The sequence below is a fragment of the Suillus paluster genome (assembly GCF_016628075.1).
Source record: "Suillus paluster strain FC165 chromosome Unknown EDB91scaffold_1, whole genome shotgun sequence".
Lineage (NCBI taxonomy): Eukaryota > Fungi > Basidiomycota > Agaricomycetes > Boletales > Suillaceae > Suillus > Suillus paluster.
In genome coordinates this window covers 829,987-845,821 of record NW_024537561.1, presented here as the reverse complement: position 1 = coordinate 845,821, position 15,835 = coordinate 829,987, and the positions used below count along the sequence as shown (strand labels likewise).

General features: G+C 49.9%; 6 protein-coding genes across 6 annotated transcripts; 5 read left to right on the top strand and 1 right to left on the bottom strand.

The window, feature by feature from the left end:
- Window positions 1-22: 22 nt before the first annotated feature.
- Window positions 23-2,474, top strand: EDB91DRAFT_1093002 (citrate synthase-like protein). Its single transcript, XM_041316779.1, has 16 exons — window positions 23-177; window positions 233-292; window positions 355-393; window positions 447-521; window positions 576-778; window positions 832-1,073; window positions 1,123-1,239; window positions 1,294-1,372; window positions 1,425-1,550; window positions 1,603-1,714; window positions 1,767-1,808; window positions 1,862-1,898; window positions 1,949-2,017; window positions 2,067-2,102; window positions 2,163-2,192; window positions 2,254-2,474. The coding sequence occupies exons 1-16, from the start codon at window positions 94-96 to the stop codon at window positions 2,292-2,294; spliced, it is 1,392 nt and encodes a 463-aa protein (XP_041184329.1). The 5' UTR covers window positions 23-93; the 3' UTR covers window positions 2,295-2,474.
- EDB91DRAFT_1092997 (uncharacterized protein) lies at window positions 2,475-4,113 on the bottom strand. Its single transcript, XM_041316778.1, has 5 exons — window positions 4,080-4,113; window positions 3,946-4,023; window positions 3,853-3,896; window positions 3,297-3,799; window positions 2,475-3,241 (listed from the first exon to the last, which is right to left on the bottom strand). Exons 1-5 carry the CDS (start codon window positions 4,084-4,086, stop codon window positions 2,671-2,673), a joined length of 1,203 nt encoding a protein of 400 aa, XP_041184328.1. The 5' UTR covers window positions 4,087-4,113; the 3' UTR covers window positions 2,475-2,670.
- A 372-nt stretch (window positions 4,114-4,485) lies between these two features.
- On the top strand, window positions 4,486-7,013 carry EDB91DRAFT_1233310 (armadillo-type protein; the record flags this gene model as incomplete). The annotated part of the gene is made up of 10 exons (XM_041321088.1): window positions 4,486-4,509; window positions 4,567-5,101; window positions 5,159-5,254; window positions 5,313-5,356; window positions 5,411-5,446; window positions 5,502-6,268; window positions 6,316-6,417; window positions 6,473-6,731; window positions 6,791-6,869; window positions 6,925-7,013. 10 exons carry the CDS (start codon window positions 4,486-4,488, stop codon window positions 7,011-7,013), a joined length of 2,031 nt encoding a protein of 676 aa, XP_041184327.1.
- Window positions 7,014-7,559: 546 nt separating this feature from the next.
- EDB91DRAFT_1092990 (heat shock protein HSS1) lies at window positions 7,560-10,004 on the top strand. The gene is made up of 6 exons (XM_041316777.1): window positions 7,560-7,589; window positions 7,646-7,706; window positions 7,760-7,909; window positions 7,962-8,518; window positions 8,574-9,398; window positions 9,457-10,004. The coding sequence occupies exons 2-6, from the start codon at window positions 7,660-7,662 to the stop codon at window positions 9,843-9,845; spliced, it is 1,968 nt and encodes a 655-aa protein (XP_041184326.1). The 5' UTR covers window positions 7,560-7,589; window positions 7,646-7,659; the 3' UTR covers window positions 9,846-10,004.
- Window positions 10,005-10,119: 115 nt separating this feature from the next.
- On the top strand, window positions 10,120-12,936 carry EDB91DRAFT_1233308 (rab-GTPase-TBC domain-containing protein; the record flags this gene model as incomplete). Its single annotated transcript, XM_041321087.1, has 9 exons — window positions 10,120-10,163; window positions 10,215-10,344; window positions 10,398-10,634; window positions 10,689-10,756; window positions 10,809-10,951; window positions 11,066-11,384; window positions 11,448-11,593; window positions 11,644-12,059; window positions 12,112-12,936. 9 exons carry the CDS (start codon window positions 10,120-10,122, stop codon window positions 12,934-12,936), a joined length of 2,328 nt encoding a protein of 775 aa, XP_041184325.1.
- A 271-nt stretch (window positions 12,937-13,207) lies between these two features.
- Window positions 13,208-15,780, top strand: EDB91DRAFT_1241549 (succinate dehydrogenase; the record flags this gene model as incomplete). Its single annotated transcript, XM_041322090.1, has 14 exons — window positions 13,208-13,336; window positions 13,390-13,445; window positions 13,505-13,616; window positions 13,671-13,694; window positions 13,747-13,788; window positions 13,848-13,925; window positions 13,979-14,450; window positions 14,500-14,799; window positions 14,851-14,900; window positions 14,953-15,159; window positions 15,197-15,258; window positions 15,310-15,408; window positions 15,461-15,578; window positions 15,631-15,780. The coding sequence occupies 14 exons, from the start codon at window positions 13,208-13,210 to the stop codon at window positions 15,778-15,780; spliced, it is 1,899 nt and encodes a 632-aa protein (XP_041184324.1).
- Between the last annotated feature and the right edge of the window lie 55 nt (window positions 15,781-15,835).

The following is a 15,835-nucleotide window of genomic DNA, read 5'->3' as shown; positions in this document are numbered from 1 at the left end:
ATTTTGAACTTGCTGGCGCCTAAAAGTTTCGCTCGGACTTATAACACGCCATCGTCCGATTATTTCTTTTCACCCCAACTCACCACTTTCACCATGATCGGTCGTTCCTCTTTGCTGGCAAAGTCTGTCGCGAGAAATATCTCCACCAATGGCTTCAGGCGTCTGGCTTCTACTAAGGTATATTACCGTTACCTTATTCGATGACGTCTTTGCTCATACCAAGTTTCTCAAGTCTCTCAAAGAAACCCTGCAAGAAGTCATTCCGGCCAAGCAGGAACAACTCAAGAAACTAGTCAGTCCAGCGTCGCTCCTTCCAAATATAATGGACTAACATTAGTCACCATCCTGTAATAGAAAGCCGAACATAGTCAAGCAGTAGTCGGAGAAGTCAAGGTCAGTCTTGAACAAGGAGTCACGACCGTAAGGTTTATTGACGCGTCACATAGGTGGAGAACATCCTGGGTGGCATGCGCGGTCTCAAAGCCATGCTCTGGGAAGCCTCTGTCTTGGACCCGAATGAGGTTCGCGAACTAACCTCCGTACTACAGCCGACCCGATGCTAATGCGTTATTCAGGGCATCCGGTTCCACGGAATGACCATCCCGGACTGCCAAAAGGTGCTCCCCTCGGCACCTGGTGGTAAGGAGATGACAGCTGAGAGCATGCTTTGGCTGCTCCTCACTGGCAAAGTTCCCACCGCGGAGCAAAGCCGTCAACTGTCCGCTGAGCTCGCAGAGAAGGGAGAACTCCCGCCTTTTGTCGAGAAGCTTATTGACTCGTATGTCCCTGCTGTGGTCTTGGTCTTCAGTTTTTTAAAATTTTGCTATCCAGCCTACCAAAGACTCTCCACCCGATGACGCAGTTGGGTATGGGTGTTGCAGCTTTGAACCATGACTCCGTGTTCCAGGAAGCATATGAGCGTGGAATCAAGAAGCCGGAGTATTGGACGTACACTCTTGAAGACTGCTTGAACCTCATTGCGAAGCTCCCTGCTTTGGCGGCGCGTATTTACCGCAACGTCTACCACCCCGATAGGTCGATTGTACCTATTAACAAGAATTTGGATCTTGTCGGTCAGTATCTGTACCAGTATCCGTAAAAGCATGCTCAGTGTGTCCACAGGTAACTACTCCCACATGCTCGGGTTTGGTCAAAATGAACACTTGACGGAGTATCTCCGTTTGTATATCGCCTTGCACGGTGACCACGAAGGTGGTAATGCTTCGGCTCACACTGCTCGTGAGTGCCCCTCTTCGCCGATGCCTGTGTCCATGTTTTGACGAGAATGGCCAGACCTTGTTGGATCGACGCTCTCTGACCCGTATATCTCCTACTCCGCGGCTCTCTTTGCACTCGCTGGACCTCTTCACGGGTATGCTTCCAGTCATTGCACGTGTAGTCCAAACGCTCAAACACATCTTCAGCCTAGCGAACCAGGAAGTGCTGAGATGGCAGATGGCCATGCAGAAGGAGATTGGTGACAACATAACGCATGAGAACATCAAGGAGTACCTCTGGAAGACGTTGAAGGGTGGTCAAGTCGTTCCTGGGTTCGTACTCGTGTGATCAATCTGATGGGACATGCCCTGACCTGGTGCTTAGATATGGGCACGGGGTCCTGCGTAACCCCGATCCTCGGTTTGTTGCTCTTCAGGAATTCTGCAAGACACGCCCGGATCTGCAAGCAAGCCCCATCATTCAGCTCGTACAGCAGGTCAGAATTACTATTTCCGTCCTCTCGAATTTGTACTTATCTATCCGTGTAGACGGCTGAGATAGCCCCCGATGTTCTGAAGGAGCATGGAAAGGTATGTGTGCTCAGGTGGGAGTGGAGTAATCTTCTGACGTTATCACGATGAAGACGAAGAACCCTTACCCGAATGTCGACGCAACTTCAGGCAAGTCCTGCTTTACGTGGTATAATCTTGGATCCTGATCACCATGAAAGGCTGCGTGTTGTACCATTACGGTCTGACTGAGTTCAAGTACTACACCGTTATCTTCGGTGTTTCCAGAGGTAAGCCACCACCTACTAACCTTTTTCATACCGCTCATGTGTCATCTAGCTTTGGGAGCTCTGACCCAACTGGTCTGGGCACGAGGTCAGTATTGATAACAAGTTTTCTGATAGCTATAGGGTTCTAATGATATGGTGGATATAGCATTGGGACTGCCTCTCGAGCGGCCTAAATGTGCGTATCTGATGAAAATAGCACGAGTGACCGCAGCTGATTCATACTTTTACTCATTCAGCGTATTCGATGGACGCCCTCCAGAAGCTCATCAAGAACTAGATGGAGATTGCCAGAGAGACTAAGACGTCCATTATGGGTATGATATGCGCTTTGCTGCTGATTTTTCGTTGTTGATAAGGGTCTCTGGCATGATTTTACTGGCATGATTTTTATTGGAACCACATTTATATCCCGCAAAATATGGAAACGTAATAGAACGCGATACTTCGTACACTTGAGAGGCTCGAAGGAGTGATAATATCGTCAAGAAGGTCAAACTACGTCGATCACTAAAAATGAAAGGCACGATAATTAAGAGTCAGTGGGGTTATGACACCTATGGAAGACGCCGGGTACCAGATAACGTCAGGGAGGGGTAAAAGGGGTAAATTAGAGTCTGTTTCGTAGTGAGAAACCATCCAGGTATACGAAAGTCTCAGAAACGTCTTGGCATTGCTTGCTGCTGCTGCTGTTGCTGTTGACCAGGAGGTATCTGTTGAGAATATTGCTGCTGTGGGGGTGGCGCACGACCAGGGAGCATTCCAGGGGGAGGACCACCAGGAGGACCCGGCATGCGGTGCTGTTGCGGTGGTGGGTGACGTCCAGGACCGTACCCTTGAGGATAACCGCCCTGACCAGGACCAGGACCAGGCGGTATGGACCCTGGAGGGGGACCTTGCCCAGGTGCGAATCCTCTTGGAGGGGGGTACCCTTGTGGGGGGCGACTACCCGGGCCAGGTCCTGGCCCTCCTTGGGCATGAGGAGGGGGCGGACCGCGGGGTGGATGCTGCTGTGATGGGCCAGGGCGTTGCTGACCTGGGGGAGGTGCGGAGGCTGGACCGGGGTCATGGAGTGCAACAGGTGCCGGTCTACCGCCAGGGCCAGGCGCGCCGTTCTGGATAGAACCAGGCGCACTGTTTGGCATGGGACCGGACGCGCCGTTTGGCATGGGACCAGGGGTGGCAGGTGGAGGGGGGTTTTTCTCGGCGGCCTTGATGATCTCATCGCTGTGTGTAAAGTCAGGATGCAATAAGGGATGTGAGAAGATAATGAATGACATACTCGAGAAGGTTTAGTGCTGCGCAGAGAACGACCCATTCGACACAGTCCTCATTTCCCTCTCCCAAGGTCTGCCACACGGCTTTTTCCTCGGGTGATTTCCCAGTGATGCTAATTCTAGTTCCACCACCGTTTGGACCTGGAGGGTTCTTCTGTATCTTTCCGAATTCGATACGCTTTGGGGGTATATTATGACCAGCATAAGCAAAGTAGAACATGCTCCAGAAAGCAGCATTAGGATTCGGTTTAGAGATTTGGAAGAGGGGGAGATCGGGGGAGTCTGGAGAGGGTAGGGAGAGTTTGTAGATAGGTGATATCACACCTGTGTTTGCGATTGACCACTTTAGATTACGAGAGGCTTCGCAGCGAACGATACGGGCGGCGGATGGAGAGGAATGGCCAGGGTCGGATGCAGTAGCTTTACCGGTATTCTGACGTGGAGGGAATAGCTTGGCGACACAAAGGTCACCCTGGGGAGAAGGAGTCAAAAGGTAATTCTCCGTGTTCTAATAGCCGAGATATGAAATCAAATTATGAGGAGTGGAGATAAAGAACATACAAAGTTTGTATGAAGGTAAGAGTAGAGAATGTTAGACGGTTGACCTGTTGTGGATTATTAAAGATTATAATTGTTGTGAAACTAGGTACTTGCCATGAGGAGTTACGATGAGAGTAGGAAGGTGGTTTGGTATAGGCGGGTGTGTAGGAGAGGTATATACGGCGTAAATGGCTAAACCACTGAAAATCAACGGATAGCAATGAATTCAGTGTGATTGGGAGACTTACCAGCCATAGTGAAGGAGTGGTATAGGGACAAGAAGGTAAGGGAGGGAACGTGATGGTCGTTACCTGTCCTCGTGACTTCCAAAAAAGGAACCAATTCGAAACTTTTGCCTGGACCACACGAGCTGACCTTTAGTCTCATTCTTTTTTTGAATCACAATGTTGCTATCATTGAATGATATATATGTTATTATATTATAACATGTGGACGCGGTGGATAATAAGTTTTTAATTGTAGTTGATATGTTTTAAAAGAGTCGTGACTTGTGACTGAATGTGTGATGTTGAGTCACGACGTACTACCTTCCATCGATCCCGTCAGTGGCAGTCGCAGTACCAACTCTATCAACAACTTTTAATCAGCTGGTTAACGATTTAGTGTATTGCAGACTTCAGTTCTGCTACAATTATGAAGGGACTCAAGAAATCTTTCGTTAGTTTATCTATCATCTAATTTATCACTAAATACTTACACCTTTTCCTTGCACAGCTCAACAGGAAGAGTTCTCAAGATTCTTCCTCATCAAAGTCTAAAGATCAAAAATCTACAACTCCAGCTACAGCAGCACCTCCACCACCACCACCGAACACCGGCAAGCCACTTCCTCAGCCTGCTTCCGGTGGTCTTCCAGGTGCATCAGTCAACAATTCTAGCAATCACTCTCTCAGTTCACAAGGAGCTTCATCTTCTGGTCGTCCCCCTTCTTCTACTTCAATCGCACCATCAGTCCCAGATCGTAGGTACAATTCTACAGGCAACCCCTCTCCCATTCCACCAATCGTTGTAGTTAGCTCAGACCCAGTGTCTGACCTAGCGCCCCGCTCAGCCTCGTATAATTCTCCAGAGCGCAGCACTATTGGATTAGATGGTAATTCAACTCCTCCACGCGCAAATACCTTGAACCGTCTACGCTCTGGCCCACGCGATACAATCCCTATCGTCGGAAAGCCTCCACGCAAACAACGGAGCAGTCGCTTTGTCGTCACAGAAAAGGTCGACATTGAAAAATTGCCTCCTTTCGCAGGTAATCACTCATCCCGTACCAACCCATGTCGCGTCATCTATTCATGTCTTTTTATAGAAACTCCTCCCACTGAGCGTTCTATCTTATTTATCAAGAAGCTCAATCAATGCCGTGTATTATTCGACTTCAATGACGCGAGCGCTGAGCTTAAAGGTAAACAAATCAAGGCACAGACATTGCACGAAATGCTCGAGTATATCACAACTCAGAGGAACTGTCATCACTGAAAACATATACCCCGAGGTTGTCAACATGGTTCGTACTTCATCCCCCACCACCCAGTAGTCTTATACTCACTTTTAACACCAGTTTGCTGTCAACCTCTTCCGATCGATACCCCCACCTGTCAATCCCACCGGTGATGCATTTGACCCCGAGGAAGACGAGCCTGTCTTGGAAGCTCGCCTGGCCTCATCTCCAGATTGTCTATGAATTTTTTCTTCGCTTCGTCGAGAGCCCAGATTTCAACACCAATCTCGCCAAGCGATACATTGATCAACCCTTCGTCCTAAATCTCCTCGAGCTCTTTGACTCTGAAGACCCTCGCGAACGCGACTTTCTCAAGACTACGCTACACCGCATTTACGGTAAATTCCTTAACCTTCGGGCCTTTATCCGTCGGTCGATAAACAACGTCTTTTATCATTTCATTTACGAAACCGAGAGACATAATGGAATCGCCGAGCTGCTTGAGATCTTGGGTTCCATCATCAACGGCTTTGCCCTACCTCTCAAGGATGAGCACAAGACCTTCTTAACCCGGGTGCTCCTTCCCCTACATAAAGTCAAGAGTCTTTCGCTTTATCACCCACAGCTTGCGTACTGTGTCGTGCAGTTCCTCGAGAAGGATCCAACCTTGGCGGAGGAAGTTATGCTCGGACTGCTGAAATACTGGCCCAAGGTCAACTCTCCAAAAGAGGTTATGTTCCTGAATGAAGTCGAGGAAGTACTTGATGTCACCGATCCCTCGGAGTTCCAGAAGATCCAGGTCCCGCTGTTCCAGCAACTTGCGCGATGCATCAACAGCCAGCACTTCCAGGTTGCTGAGCGAGCCCTGCTGTACTGGAACAACGAATACGTAGTCAATCTCATGAGCGATAATCTACCTGTCCTCCTGCCACTCGTCTTTCCTGCGTTGTATACGAATTCCAAGAGCCACTGGAACCGGTGCGTCTGCCGATTCTAACACTAGACTGCTACTCACGTCTGGTCAGGACTATTCACGGGATGGTGTATAATGCACTGAAGTTGTTTATGGAGATCAACCCAGAGCTGTTTGACGAAACGATGCAACACTACAAACAACGGAAGATCGAGTAAGTTCAGACTGACATTCCACGTTGGCTTGATATGAATCCCAGATAATCGCAGGGAGCAACAACATGCTGTTGAGCGATATGAGCAGTGGCAGAGAGTGCGTGAAAAGGCAATACAGAACGCTGGCGGGAAGTTGCCTCCAGGATTTGAAGAGGTTGAACGTCTACCCCCACCTCCTCCATCGCCCGGTGATGATTCGGATATTCTGGATTTATCGATGGAGCTGAACGCAGTGTCGCTTGATGGTGATATTCCTGGTGATCTCGACGAATCTGGTATCGAACGAGTGCCCATGGCTGATCCTGGGTTGGATGTGAGTAGTATCTCTATTTATCTACAATCTGGGTGCACATGTTTACCACGTGGTTTCAGCGCGAGTTTCCGCAAGTCGGGGGTGATCATTCGCCTGTGTCTCAGAGTCCTCATGTACGACGAAAGAGCGTCCTTCCTGGTGCGTGCCTTTTCTTGTTATTAATCCGCAGTTTGGGTTTTTACTTTGTGTTCAGTGGATCCATCTGTCATTCGCGACCTGCAAGCCCATCGGAGCCTGGACGATACTCTTGGAATCGGGGGGCATCATACAAATGGGGCATAATTGCCCATCGCGTATTTCCTCGATGTTCCCTCGTATGATCATGACTGCGAATTGACAAAGATAAGAGCTGAGCTTCAAAACCTCATGACTGACGACATTCTCAATCCGCTTTGTTTTCTGCGCTGCCTCATTTCTGTCTGTTTTATATTTCTCGACCGACATTAGGGCTATCTTACTTCGTAACACAGTGTGTCACTTTTATGTTCTGATGAGCCAGCCTGGAGCGTGTACAGCATTCGTTATATGCTTCTTTGACTGCGAAATTTCCTTTTACCCCCTACCGTACGATACATATCCTCTAGACGTATATTTTGGACATTGTCGTGACCAACATACCACATTTGTCTCTAGGGTTGGAGTGAGAATGGAGCCAGGGCTGCGGGGAAGGCGTCTCGCGAAGCTAGGAGAATATTCCTAATTAGATATGTTGTGGTTATGTAATCGAACTACGTCAGAAAGGAACCCTCTAGAATGCTGAAGGAACGTCCTGGAATGACGAAGAATATCATCCATATAAAAGATGTAAACTCGCCATCATCTTTCTTCACTGTCATCTTTTTCCTCAGTCCTCTATAGGTGAGCTCGCAGAGCGTAGAACTTCTTCAAATCAACTTTGCCTTATCCCACTTAAGATTCATCTCTTAAAATGTCGCCAGCCAAAGCTATTGGTATCGACTTGGGCACCACCTACTCGTGAGTTTAATTTTTTACTGTATATCTGATCAACGTCATCGAAAATTATCTAGATGTGTCGGTGTCTGGCAAAATGATCGTGTTGAGATCATTGCCAACGACCAGGGTAACCGGACTACCCCCTCCTATGTCTCGTTTTCCGACAACGAACGGTTGATCGGTGACGCTGCTAAAAACCAGGTCGCCATGAACCCCCATCACACGTAAGTCACCATATGTACCTTGCATTTGTCTCGCGCTAACGCGTCACCACAGCGTTTTTGATGCCAAGCGTCTCATCGGTCGCAAATTTGACGATGCTGAGGTCCAGTCGGACATCAAGCACTTCCCATTCGTCGTCTTCAACAAGGGCGGGAAGCCCTACATCCGAGTCGAGTACAAGGGAGAGTCTAAGGAGTTCTCTCCTGAAGAGATTTCCTCCATGGTTCTCCTCAAGATGAAGGAGACTGCCGAGTCGTACTTGGGGTACAGCATCAACGACGCCGTCGTCACCGTCCCTGCCTACTTCAACGACTCGCAACGGCAGGCAACCAAGGATGCTGGTACTATCTCGGGAATGAACGTCCTCCGTATCATCAACGAGCCTACAGCTGCTGCCATCGCCTACGGTCTTGACAAGAAAGTCGTTGGCGAGCGCAATGTCCTCATTTTCGATCTTGGAGGAGGAACCTTCGATGTGTCGCTCTTGACCATCGAGGAGGGTATCTTCGAGGTTAAGGCTACTGCCGGAGACACTCACTTGGGTGGTGAGGACTTCGACAACCGGCTCGTGAACCACTTTGCGCAGGAGTTCAAGCGCAAGCACAAGAAGGGTGAGTCTATCTTCTAACCTAGTTATTTACTCCGGTGCTTATGACATCGATGCAGATCTTTCCTCCAACCCTCGTGCTCTCCGTCGTCTACGGACTGCTTGCGAGCGTGCTAAGCGTACCTTGTCATCGGCTACGCAGACTTCCATTGAGATCGACTCCCTCTTCGAGGGTATCGACTTCTACACTTCCCTCACTCGTGCCCGTTTCGAAGAGCTGTGCGCGGACCTATTCCGCAGCACGCTCGAGCCCGTTGAGAAAGTTCTCCGGGATTCCAAGATCGACAAGGCCAACGTCCACGAAATCGTTCTGGTCGGTGGTTCTACTCGTATTCCCCGTATCGTTAAGCTCGTGTCCGACTTCTTCAACGGCAAGGAGCCCAACAAGAGCATCAACCCTGACGAGGCTGTTGCTTACGGTGCTGCCGTTCAAGCTGCCATTCTTTCCGGCGACACTTCAGAGAAGACTCAGGACCTCCTCCTTCTCGATGTCGCTCCTCTTTCGCTCGGTATTGAGACTGCTGGTGGTGTCATGACCGCCCTCATCAAGCGCAACACCACCGTCCCCACCAAGAAGTCCGAGACGTTCTCGACGTACTCTGACAACCAGCCTGGTGTGTTGATTCAGGTGTACGAGGGTGAGCGTGCACGCACGAAGGACAACAACTTGCTCGGCAAGTTCGAGTTGTCTGGCATTCCTCCCGCTCCTCGTGGTGTTCCTCAGATCGAGGTCACCTTCGACATTGACGCCAACGGTATCTTGAACGTGTCTGCATCTGACAAGACGACCGGCAAGTCGAATCGCATCACCATCACCAACGACAAGGGTCGCTTGTCGGCTGAGGAGATCGAGCGCATGGTCAACGAGGCTGAGAAATACAAGGGTACGTTTCTGCTTTTCTGCGATATTTGTGAATATAACCTGATATTCCTTTCTTATAGCTGAGGATGAGGCTGCCGCTGCTCGCATTCAGGCCAAGAACGGCCTCGAATCTTACGCTTACAACCTCCGCAATTCCATCAGCGACGAGAAGCTGGCTGATAAGTTCGACCCTGCCGACAAGTCGAAGCTTGAGAGCGCCGTCAACGAGACCATCTCATGGCTGGATGCATCACAGGAAGCATCGAAGGAGGAGTACGAGGGCAAGCAAAAGGAGTTGGAGGGTATTGCCAACCCCATCATGCAGAAGCTCTACAGTGCTGCAGGTGGTCCTCCTGGCGGTGCTCCTGGTGGCTTCCCTGGTGGTGCTCCCGGCGGTTTCCCTGGCGGTGCACCGGGTGGTTTCCCTGGCGCTGGCGAGGACGGTCCTTCAGTTGAGGAGGTCGACTAAAGCAGTCGCATGTTGTTTGTCCAGTGGTCTTGCGCATTTTACGTCATATTTCATCGCATGCACAGTACGATTGTCATGATCAAATAATGTCCCTACAGTTGTATGTTACATTATCGCATTTTCCTAGAATGAATTTCCCTTCCATCTCTGCATACACAATATGGGGTGAAAACGTTAGATAAGACAATCTGATAAGTATATGGACCGAGTATGTCATGTGTGCGTTAAGCTCGCTAAGCTGGACCTTCCTTGTCCGGAACGCTGAGCGTTCGTCATGGCACAACCCTCAAGAACACGTCCCCCTCAACAAATAACGAGGTACGTTATATAGCAACAACAGGAAAATCTGAGCACAAGACTGGTCCTTAGGAATGTCTACGACCACCTCTTTCACAGCGGGTCGAGCCTCTCCAAGCTAAGAGATGCGATCGCAGCAGGCCGCCTCCTCCAATCTTCAGATGGTGGTATCGGTGTACCAGGCAGAAGTCTAGCATGGAAGGCGAGGCGAATACACTGATCGGACTGTGTCGTGCTCACACCAACTTCCTCTAGCTGTTCCTCTTGAAGAATGTGCCGCTGGAACCTCCGCCACACGAAATGCCGGTACCGCCGCTCGACGCTTTACGCGCCCACCGAAAGCAGTATTCCGAGCTGCTGCTGGAGAAGATGCGTGCACCAGATGGATCTTACGATGAGACCTTCGTTGTACCAGGACTTACCATTCCGAGGAGGAACACCAAGCCGCCAACGGACTTGGAGACTAACAATCCTCTCAGTTTGCATGATGAGGTGCGAGGCTTTATTGCATGTACTCGATCATCGTCTTGATGGTGTGCATTGAAGAACCCTTGGAGGGAATGGTTTGCAGCTGTAGATCTCAGGAAGACTATCCAGCAGGACGTTGAGCGCACGTGAGTTTCCTGCCCAGACCTTTACAGTTTGGGGTAGATGTTTTTCCTGCAGCTTCCCTGACATAGGCTACTTTCGTGACGAGGATGTGCAGCAACAGCTCACCAATATCCTGTTCCTGTACGCTGTCATGCACCCCGATATCGAATACCGGCAAGGCATGCATGAGCTACTTGCGCCCGTATACTATGCTGTAGGTATGTGATCCAATCGCTGTTAGGTCTTCCATGTGTCCACAGTCTACGTCTCGTCTGCTTGGTCCGCTCATATGTCTGCTTTCAAAGCTGAAGAATAAATATCTTTGGCTTTAGATTATGACTCTACTGTCGATGATGCTACATCACCATCGCATGAATCCGTCTTTCGGGAGGTTTGCTCGCGGGCGTGGATCGCAGCTGATTCGTGGGCACTTTTCTGCGCCATCATGGATGGCATCTCTCAGTGGTACGAGTGGCGCGAACCGTCATCCGTAGAAACGTCCTCCGCGCGTGGTCAAGTGAACTTTAAGCCATATGTATCGCCGATTACTGTGGCTTCCAACCACATTCAAAATAGTCTTCTAAAATCTGTGGATCCCATTCTTTACGGTGCGTTGCAGAGCTCAGGCATCGAGCCTCAGATCTATGGTTTGTAAGTGGTTACATATCTTCTCGGCTGACTGTCTTGAGCTGATTTGATCGGTCACATTGTCAGACGATGGCTTCGCCTGTTGTTCACGCGTGAAATTTCTATGGACGACGCGATGATTTTATGGGATGGGCTGTTTGCGAGCCCAATTGCAATTTCTGAGCTCGCTCAGTGGATATGCGTAGCTATGCTTATTCGGATACGAACCAAACGTGAGTCTCAATACCCTCCGAAGTTGTATTCGGATATTAATGATCTGCAGTAATCTCATCGGACTATAGTATGCAACTAACGTACCTATTGCGATACCCTCCGTGTTCTCAGGTTGAAGATGGAGCTCCGCATCACGCAATCCTATTACTTCGCCAAGCGTCGTTGCTGGAAATTTCCCGTACACCCTCCTCGGGCGCGATTGTGATGACTGAAAACCGCAACCTCCTAAATATACCCCTCGAAGTACCGGATCCACCTGTCCAAATGAGGCGGAGGACTCGTCCTCCAGGTCATCAGATGTCCTCATCAGATTTCCATGGAACCTCCAGTGGACAAGGAGAGCATATGCGTCAATCGCCCTCATTCCAGATGGGACTACCAGAATTAATTGCTCGAGGGCTCATGGATCGCGGCGAGAGCCTCGGGATCAACAAGACCGTAATGAATGCCGTATCTGAGCTAAGAGTAAGTCAAGACAACGTCGAGGATGTCCTTCTCCTGATTTGTGATATCATAGCGTAATCTCCCCGAATTAGCTGCATCTCTGGTTCGCACGCCGTCTATGGCATCGGCGCCGTATGCAGCATATCCATTGCTGGACGAACATGTGACAGATGACAGACATGTTTCGGAGCACGAAAGCCGCGTGGAAGCAGAACGTGCTGCAACAGAGCTGAGAGGGCAGAATAAACGCCTCGGCGAATCAATTACTTGGATACTGAGCGTTCTGCAGTCCAAGGAATCAGCGGAAGCCACAAATAAGGATTCTGAGCGGATTTCGATGCAGCAAAAGGAAGCTCTCGGGTCACTGACTTATATACGGGACATCCTAGGCGGTGAGGTCAAGGAGATCGACGAGCGCCGTCTATGGGGGGTGGAAGAATACAATAGGCGTTTGGAAGGTCAGAGCGAGCAGGAGTCTAGGGAGCCGTCTGCCTCTCAACCAAGACAACGGTCGATGACGACCTCTCCTATCCTCAGTGTTACACCAAATACAAACGAGCACCCACCGCCACCAGTGCAGCGGGAAGTTCGACATTTTTCTCCAAACACACCCGCGGTCGGGATTCTTCGGACAACGACATCCGCTCCTTTGAACTCTTCTTCGATGGCCTTGAGGATTTCTACGGCACCGTTGATTCATAATCGCTCTCAGTCATCGACTGCGTTGTTCCCCACCAAGCCGATTACGATGCAACGGACACCCCTTCGCTTATCATCCAACAATCCTTTCCAACGCACGCCTGAGACAGGCGGGATCCCGCCTGCGGCAGTCGCAAGCGATCAAACTCCGAAGGTCCGAAGTGAAGTGCAGCATGATCCGCTGGGAGTTCTCAAGTAGATAACTGTGATGGTTAATAGGCGGAATCTTGATGAGATTACGAGCGTGCTAATGGATATCTGTACATATGTTTGTATTAGATTAATGTACTTGGAGTTGGTACTAGAAGTAACACAAATTGCGGGGGTTGTACGGCATTTGTTTTGTTGCCCAATAGCCGATCAGCGTGATTTCCCATTGCAAGGCCTCCAGGTGTCAACAACTTTTCCGTAGCCCATCGGAGTCTCTTGTGTATTTTTCTTTCTCGCGCACGACGACGACACCACCATCGATGTTCAAGAAGTCGGTGTCCAAGGCGTTGCCTTCTAGGGCTCTGCTTCGTCCTCAGCGTGCTTTTTCCACCTCACTTCCCGTCAGGAGAGTCGTTGCGACTAATCCAGTCAAGGCAGAGGAGGTCAAGGTATATCTCACAGTTCCCATGTTTTATTTTCCAGTATCCTGACGGTTCTTAAGTCCTGGTCTTCAGGCAAATATCCTCTTATCGAGCACGAGTACGATGCTATTGTCGTGTGAGCAGCGTTTCGGACCAATTATGACATTAGCAGAGCTGAGTATGTGTATACTTTAGTGGTGCTGGTGGTGCTGGCCTTCGCGCCGCTTTCGGTCTTGCGGAAGCTGGCTTCAACACGGCTTGCATCACCAAGCTATTCCCAACTCGGAGTCACACTGTCGCGGCACAGGTATGTTGCAACTTGTTCAGTATGTGTCTGACACGCTCATCACACGTTTTCAAGGGTGGTATCAATGCTGCCCTCGGCGTAAGTATACCTTGAAGTGTTTATGCTCTTCTCACTAATGAGCTACCTGTAGAACATGACGGAAGACGACTGGCGATGGCACATGTACGATACGGTTCGTGTCCTTTGATGTGTTATGCTCCCCAGTTGTTTAGTTGGGCTGAATTTCCACAGGTCAAAGGCTCTGACTGGCTTGGTGACCAGGATGCTATTCATTATATGTGCCGCGAGGCGCCCAGATCAGTCATTGAGGTAAGTTTATATCTTACATACTTGTTGTTTTCTTGGCTTATCTCTGTTTCTAGCTTGAACATTATGGTGTTCCATTCTCCCGTACCAAGGACGGGAAAATTTACCAACGTGCCTTTGGTGGTCAGTCTTTGAAGTATGGTAAAGGTGGTCAGGCATACCGTTGTGCTGCCGCTGCCGATCGTACCGGTCACGCTCTCCTCCACACCCTTTACGGCCAGTCGCTCCGACACAACACGAATTTCTTCATCGAATACTTTGCTCTGGATTTGATTATGCAGGATGGCGAGTGTGTTGGAGTTATTGCGCTTAACATGGAGGACGGTACGCTGCACCGATTCAGGGCCCACAAAACGGTCCTCGCAACTGGTGGTTACGGTCGTGCATATTTCAGCTGCACGAGTGCGCACACTTGTTCGGGTGATGGGAATGCAATGGTCGCTCGCGCTGGCCTTCCTCTGCAGGACCTGGAGTTTGTTCAGTTCCACCCAACTGGTATCTATGGCGCCGGCTGTCTCATTACTGAGGGTAATTTTTTTCCTATAAGGTGTCTGCCTTGCAGCTGACTGTGCACTAGGTTCTCGTGGCGAGGGAGGCTACCTCCTGAACTCTGAGGGCGAGCGTTTCATGGAGCGTTATGCACCCACTGCCAAGGATCTTGCTTCGCGTGATGTCGTGTCTCGTTCGATGACGATTGAGATCCGTGAAGGCCGCGGTGTTGGACCTGAGAAGGATCACTTATACCTTCAGCTCAGTCATTTGCCCCCTGAAGTTCTTCACGAGAGATTGCCCGGTATTTCTGAGACTGCTGCTATCTTCTCCGGAGTTGATGTCACCAAGGAGCCTATCCCAGTGCTGCCTACTGTCCATTACAACAGTTAGTGTCTCTCTTTTGCTGTCTGGACTGTAATAGCTGACCTCCCGACAGTGGGTGGTATTCCCACCAAGTACACTGGCGAGGTGCTGACTGTTGATGAGGTAAGCTTGCGCTAGTTGTCCTCGTCGCGCTACGCTCATTCGCCGTGATTAGAATGGCAAGGACAAGATTGTTCCTGGTCTATATGCAGCTGGTGAGGCTGCGTGCGTGTCCGTTCACGGCGCGAACCGTCTTGGTGCAAATTCCCTCCTGGATCTCGTGGTCTTCGGTCGCGCTTGTGCTCATCATATTGCGGAGACATTGACTCCTGGAAAGGCTCACAAGGCTATTCCTGAGGAAGCTGGCCTCGAGAGCTGTAGAGTTCTTGGACCAGATCAGAAATGCGGATGGCCCAAAGCCTACTGCCGATATAAGGCTGGAAATGCAAAAAGCTATGCAGTCTGATGCCGCTGTTTTCCGGTGCGTTCCGCCAACTTAGTGCGAAAAAGGGATACTGACGATTCCTCGCAGCATGCAACAGACTCTCGACGAAGGCGTTCAGAAGGTCCGGGAGATATACAAATCGTTTGACAATGTTGGCATTAAGGATAGGAGCATGATCTGGAACTCGTACGACCAGCATCTATATGATGCTAATTCCTCGCTAATGCCATTATCTTAGTGATCTTGTCGAGACTCTTGAGCTACGCAACCTCCTACAGTGTGCAGTTCAAACTATCACGGCCGCTGCTGCTCGTAAGGAGTCACGAGGCGCTCACGCTCGTGAGGACTACCCTGAGGTCAGTATTTACATCACGCCTTTCACTGTTTTTGTCTAAACTGGACCTGTAGCGTGACGACGACAACTGGATGAAGCACACCCTCACGTGGCAGAACAATGTCAACTCGCCCGACGTCACTCTCAAGTACCGTGGTGTCATTGGCAAGACTCTGGATGAAAATGAATGCAAGGCAGTCCCACCATTCAAGCGTACATACTGAGCGGGTTGTTGGGTAGATTAATTTTATTGAACGGGTCAAAATTTCTGTCCTCCTG

Bases quoted from the DNA above. Each gene is read 5' to 3' on its own strand.
- EDB91DRAFT_1093002 (XM_041316779.1), top strand. From the start codon at position 94: ATGATCGGTCGTTCCTCTTTGCTGGCAAAGTCTGTCGCGAGAAATATC. The intron at 1,373-1,424 runs GTATGCTTCCAG...ACACATCTTCAG, and splicing joins CTCGCTGGACCTCTTCACGG to CCTAGCGAACCAGGAAGTGC. The intron at 2,103-2,162 runs GTCAGTATTGAT...TGGTGGATATAG, and splicing joins CCAACTGGTCTGGGCACGAG to CATTGGGACTGCCTCTCGAG.
- EDB91DRAFT_1092997 (XM_041316778.1), bottom strand. The intron at 3,897-3,945 runs GCAAGTACCTAG...AATCCACAACAG, and splicing joins TCTCATCGTAACTCCTCATG to GTCAACCGTCTAACATTCTC. The intron at 3,800-3,852 runs GTATGTTCTTTA...CTCGGCTATTAG, and splicing joins CTTACCTTCATACAAACTTT to AACACGGAGAATTACCTTTT.
- EDB91DRAFT_1092990 (XM_041316777.1), top strand. From the start codon at position 7,660: ATGTCGCCAGCCAAAGCTATTGGTATCGACTTGGGCACCACCTACTC. The intron at 7,707-7,759 runs GTGAGTTTAATT...AAAATTATCTAG, and splicing joins GACTTGGGCACCACCTACTC to ATGTGTCGGTGTCTGGCAAA. The intron at 8,519-8,573 runs GTGAGTCTATCT...ACATCGATGCAG, and splicing joins CAAGCGCAAGCACAAGAAGG to ATCTTTCCTCCAACCCTCGT.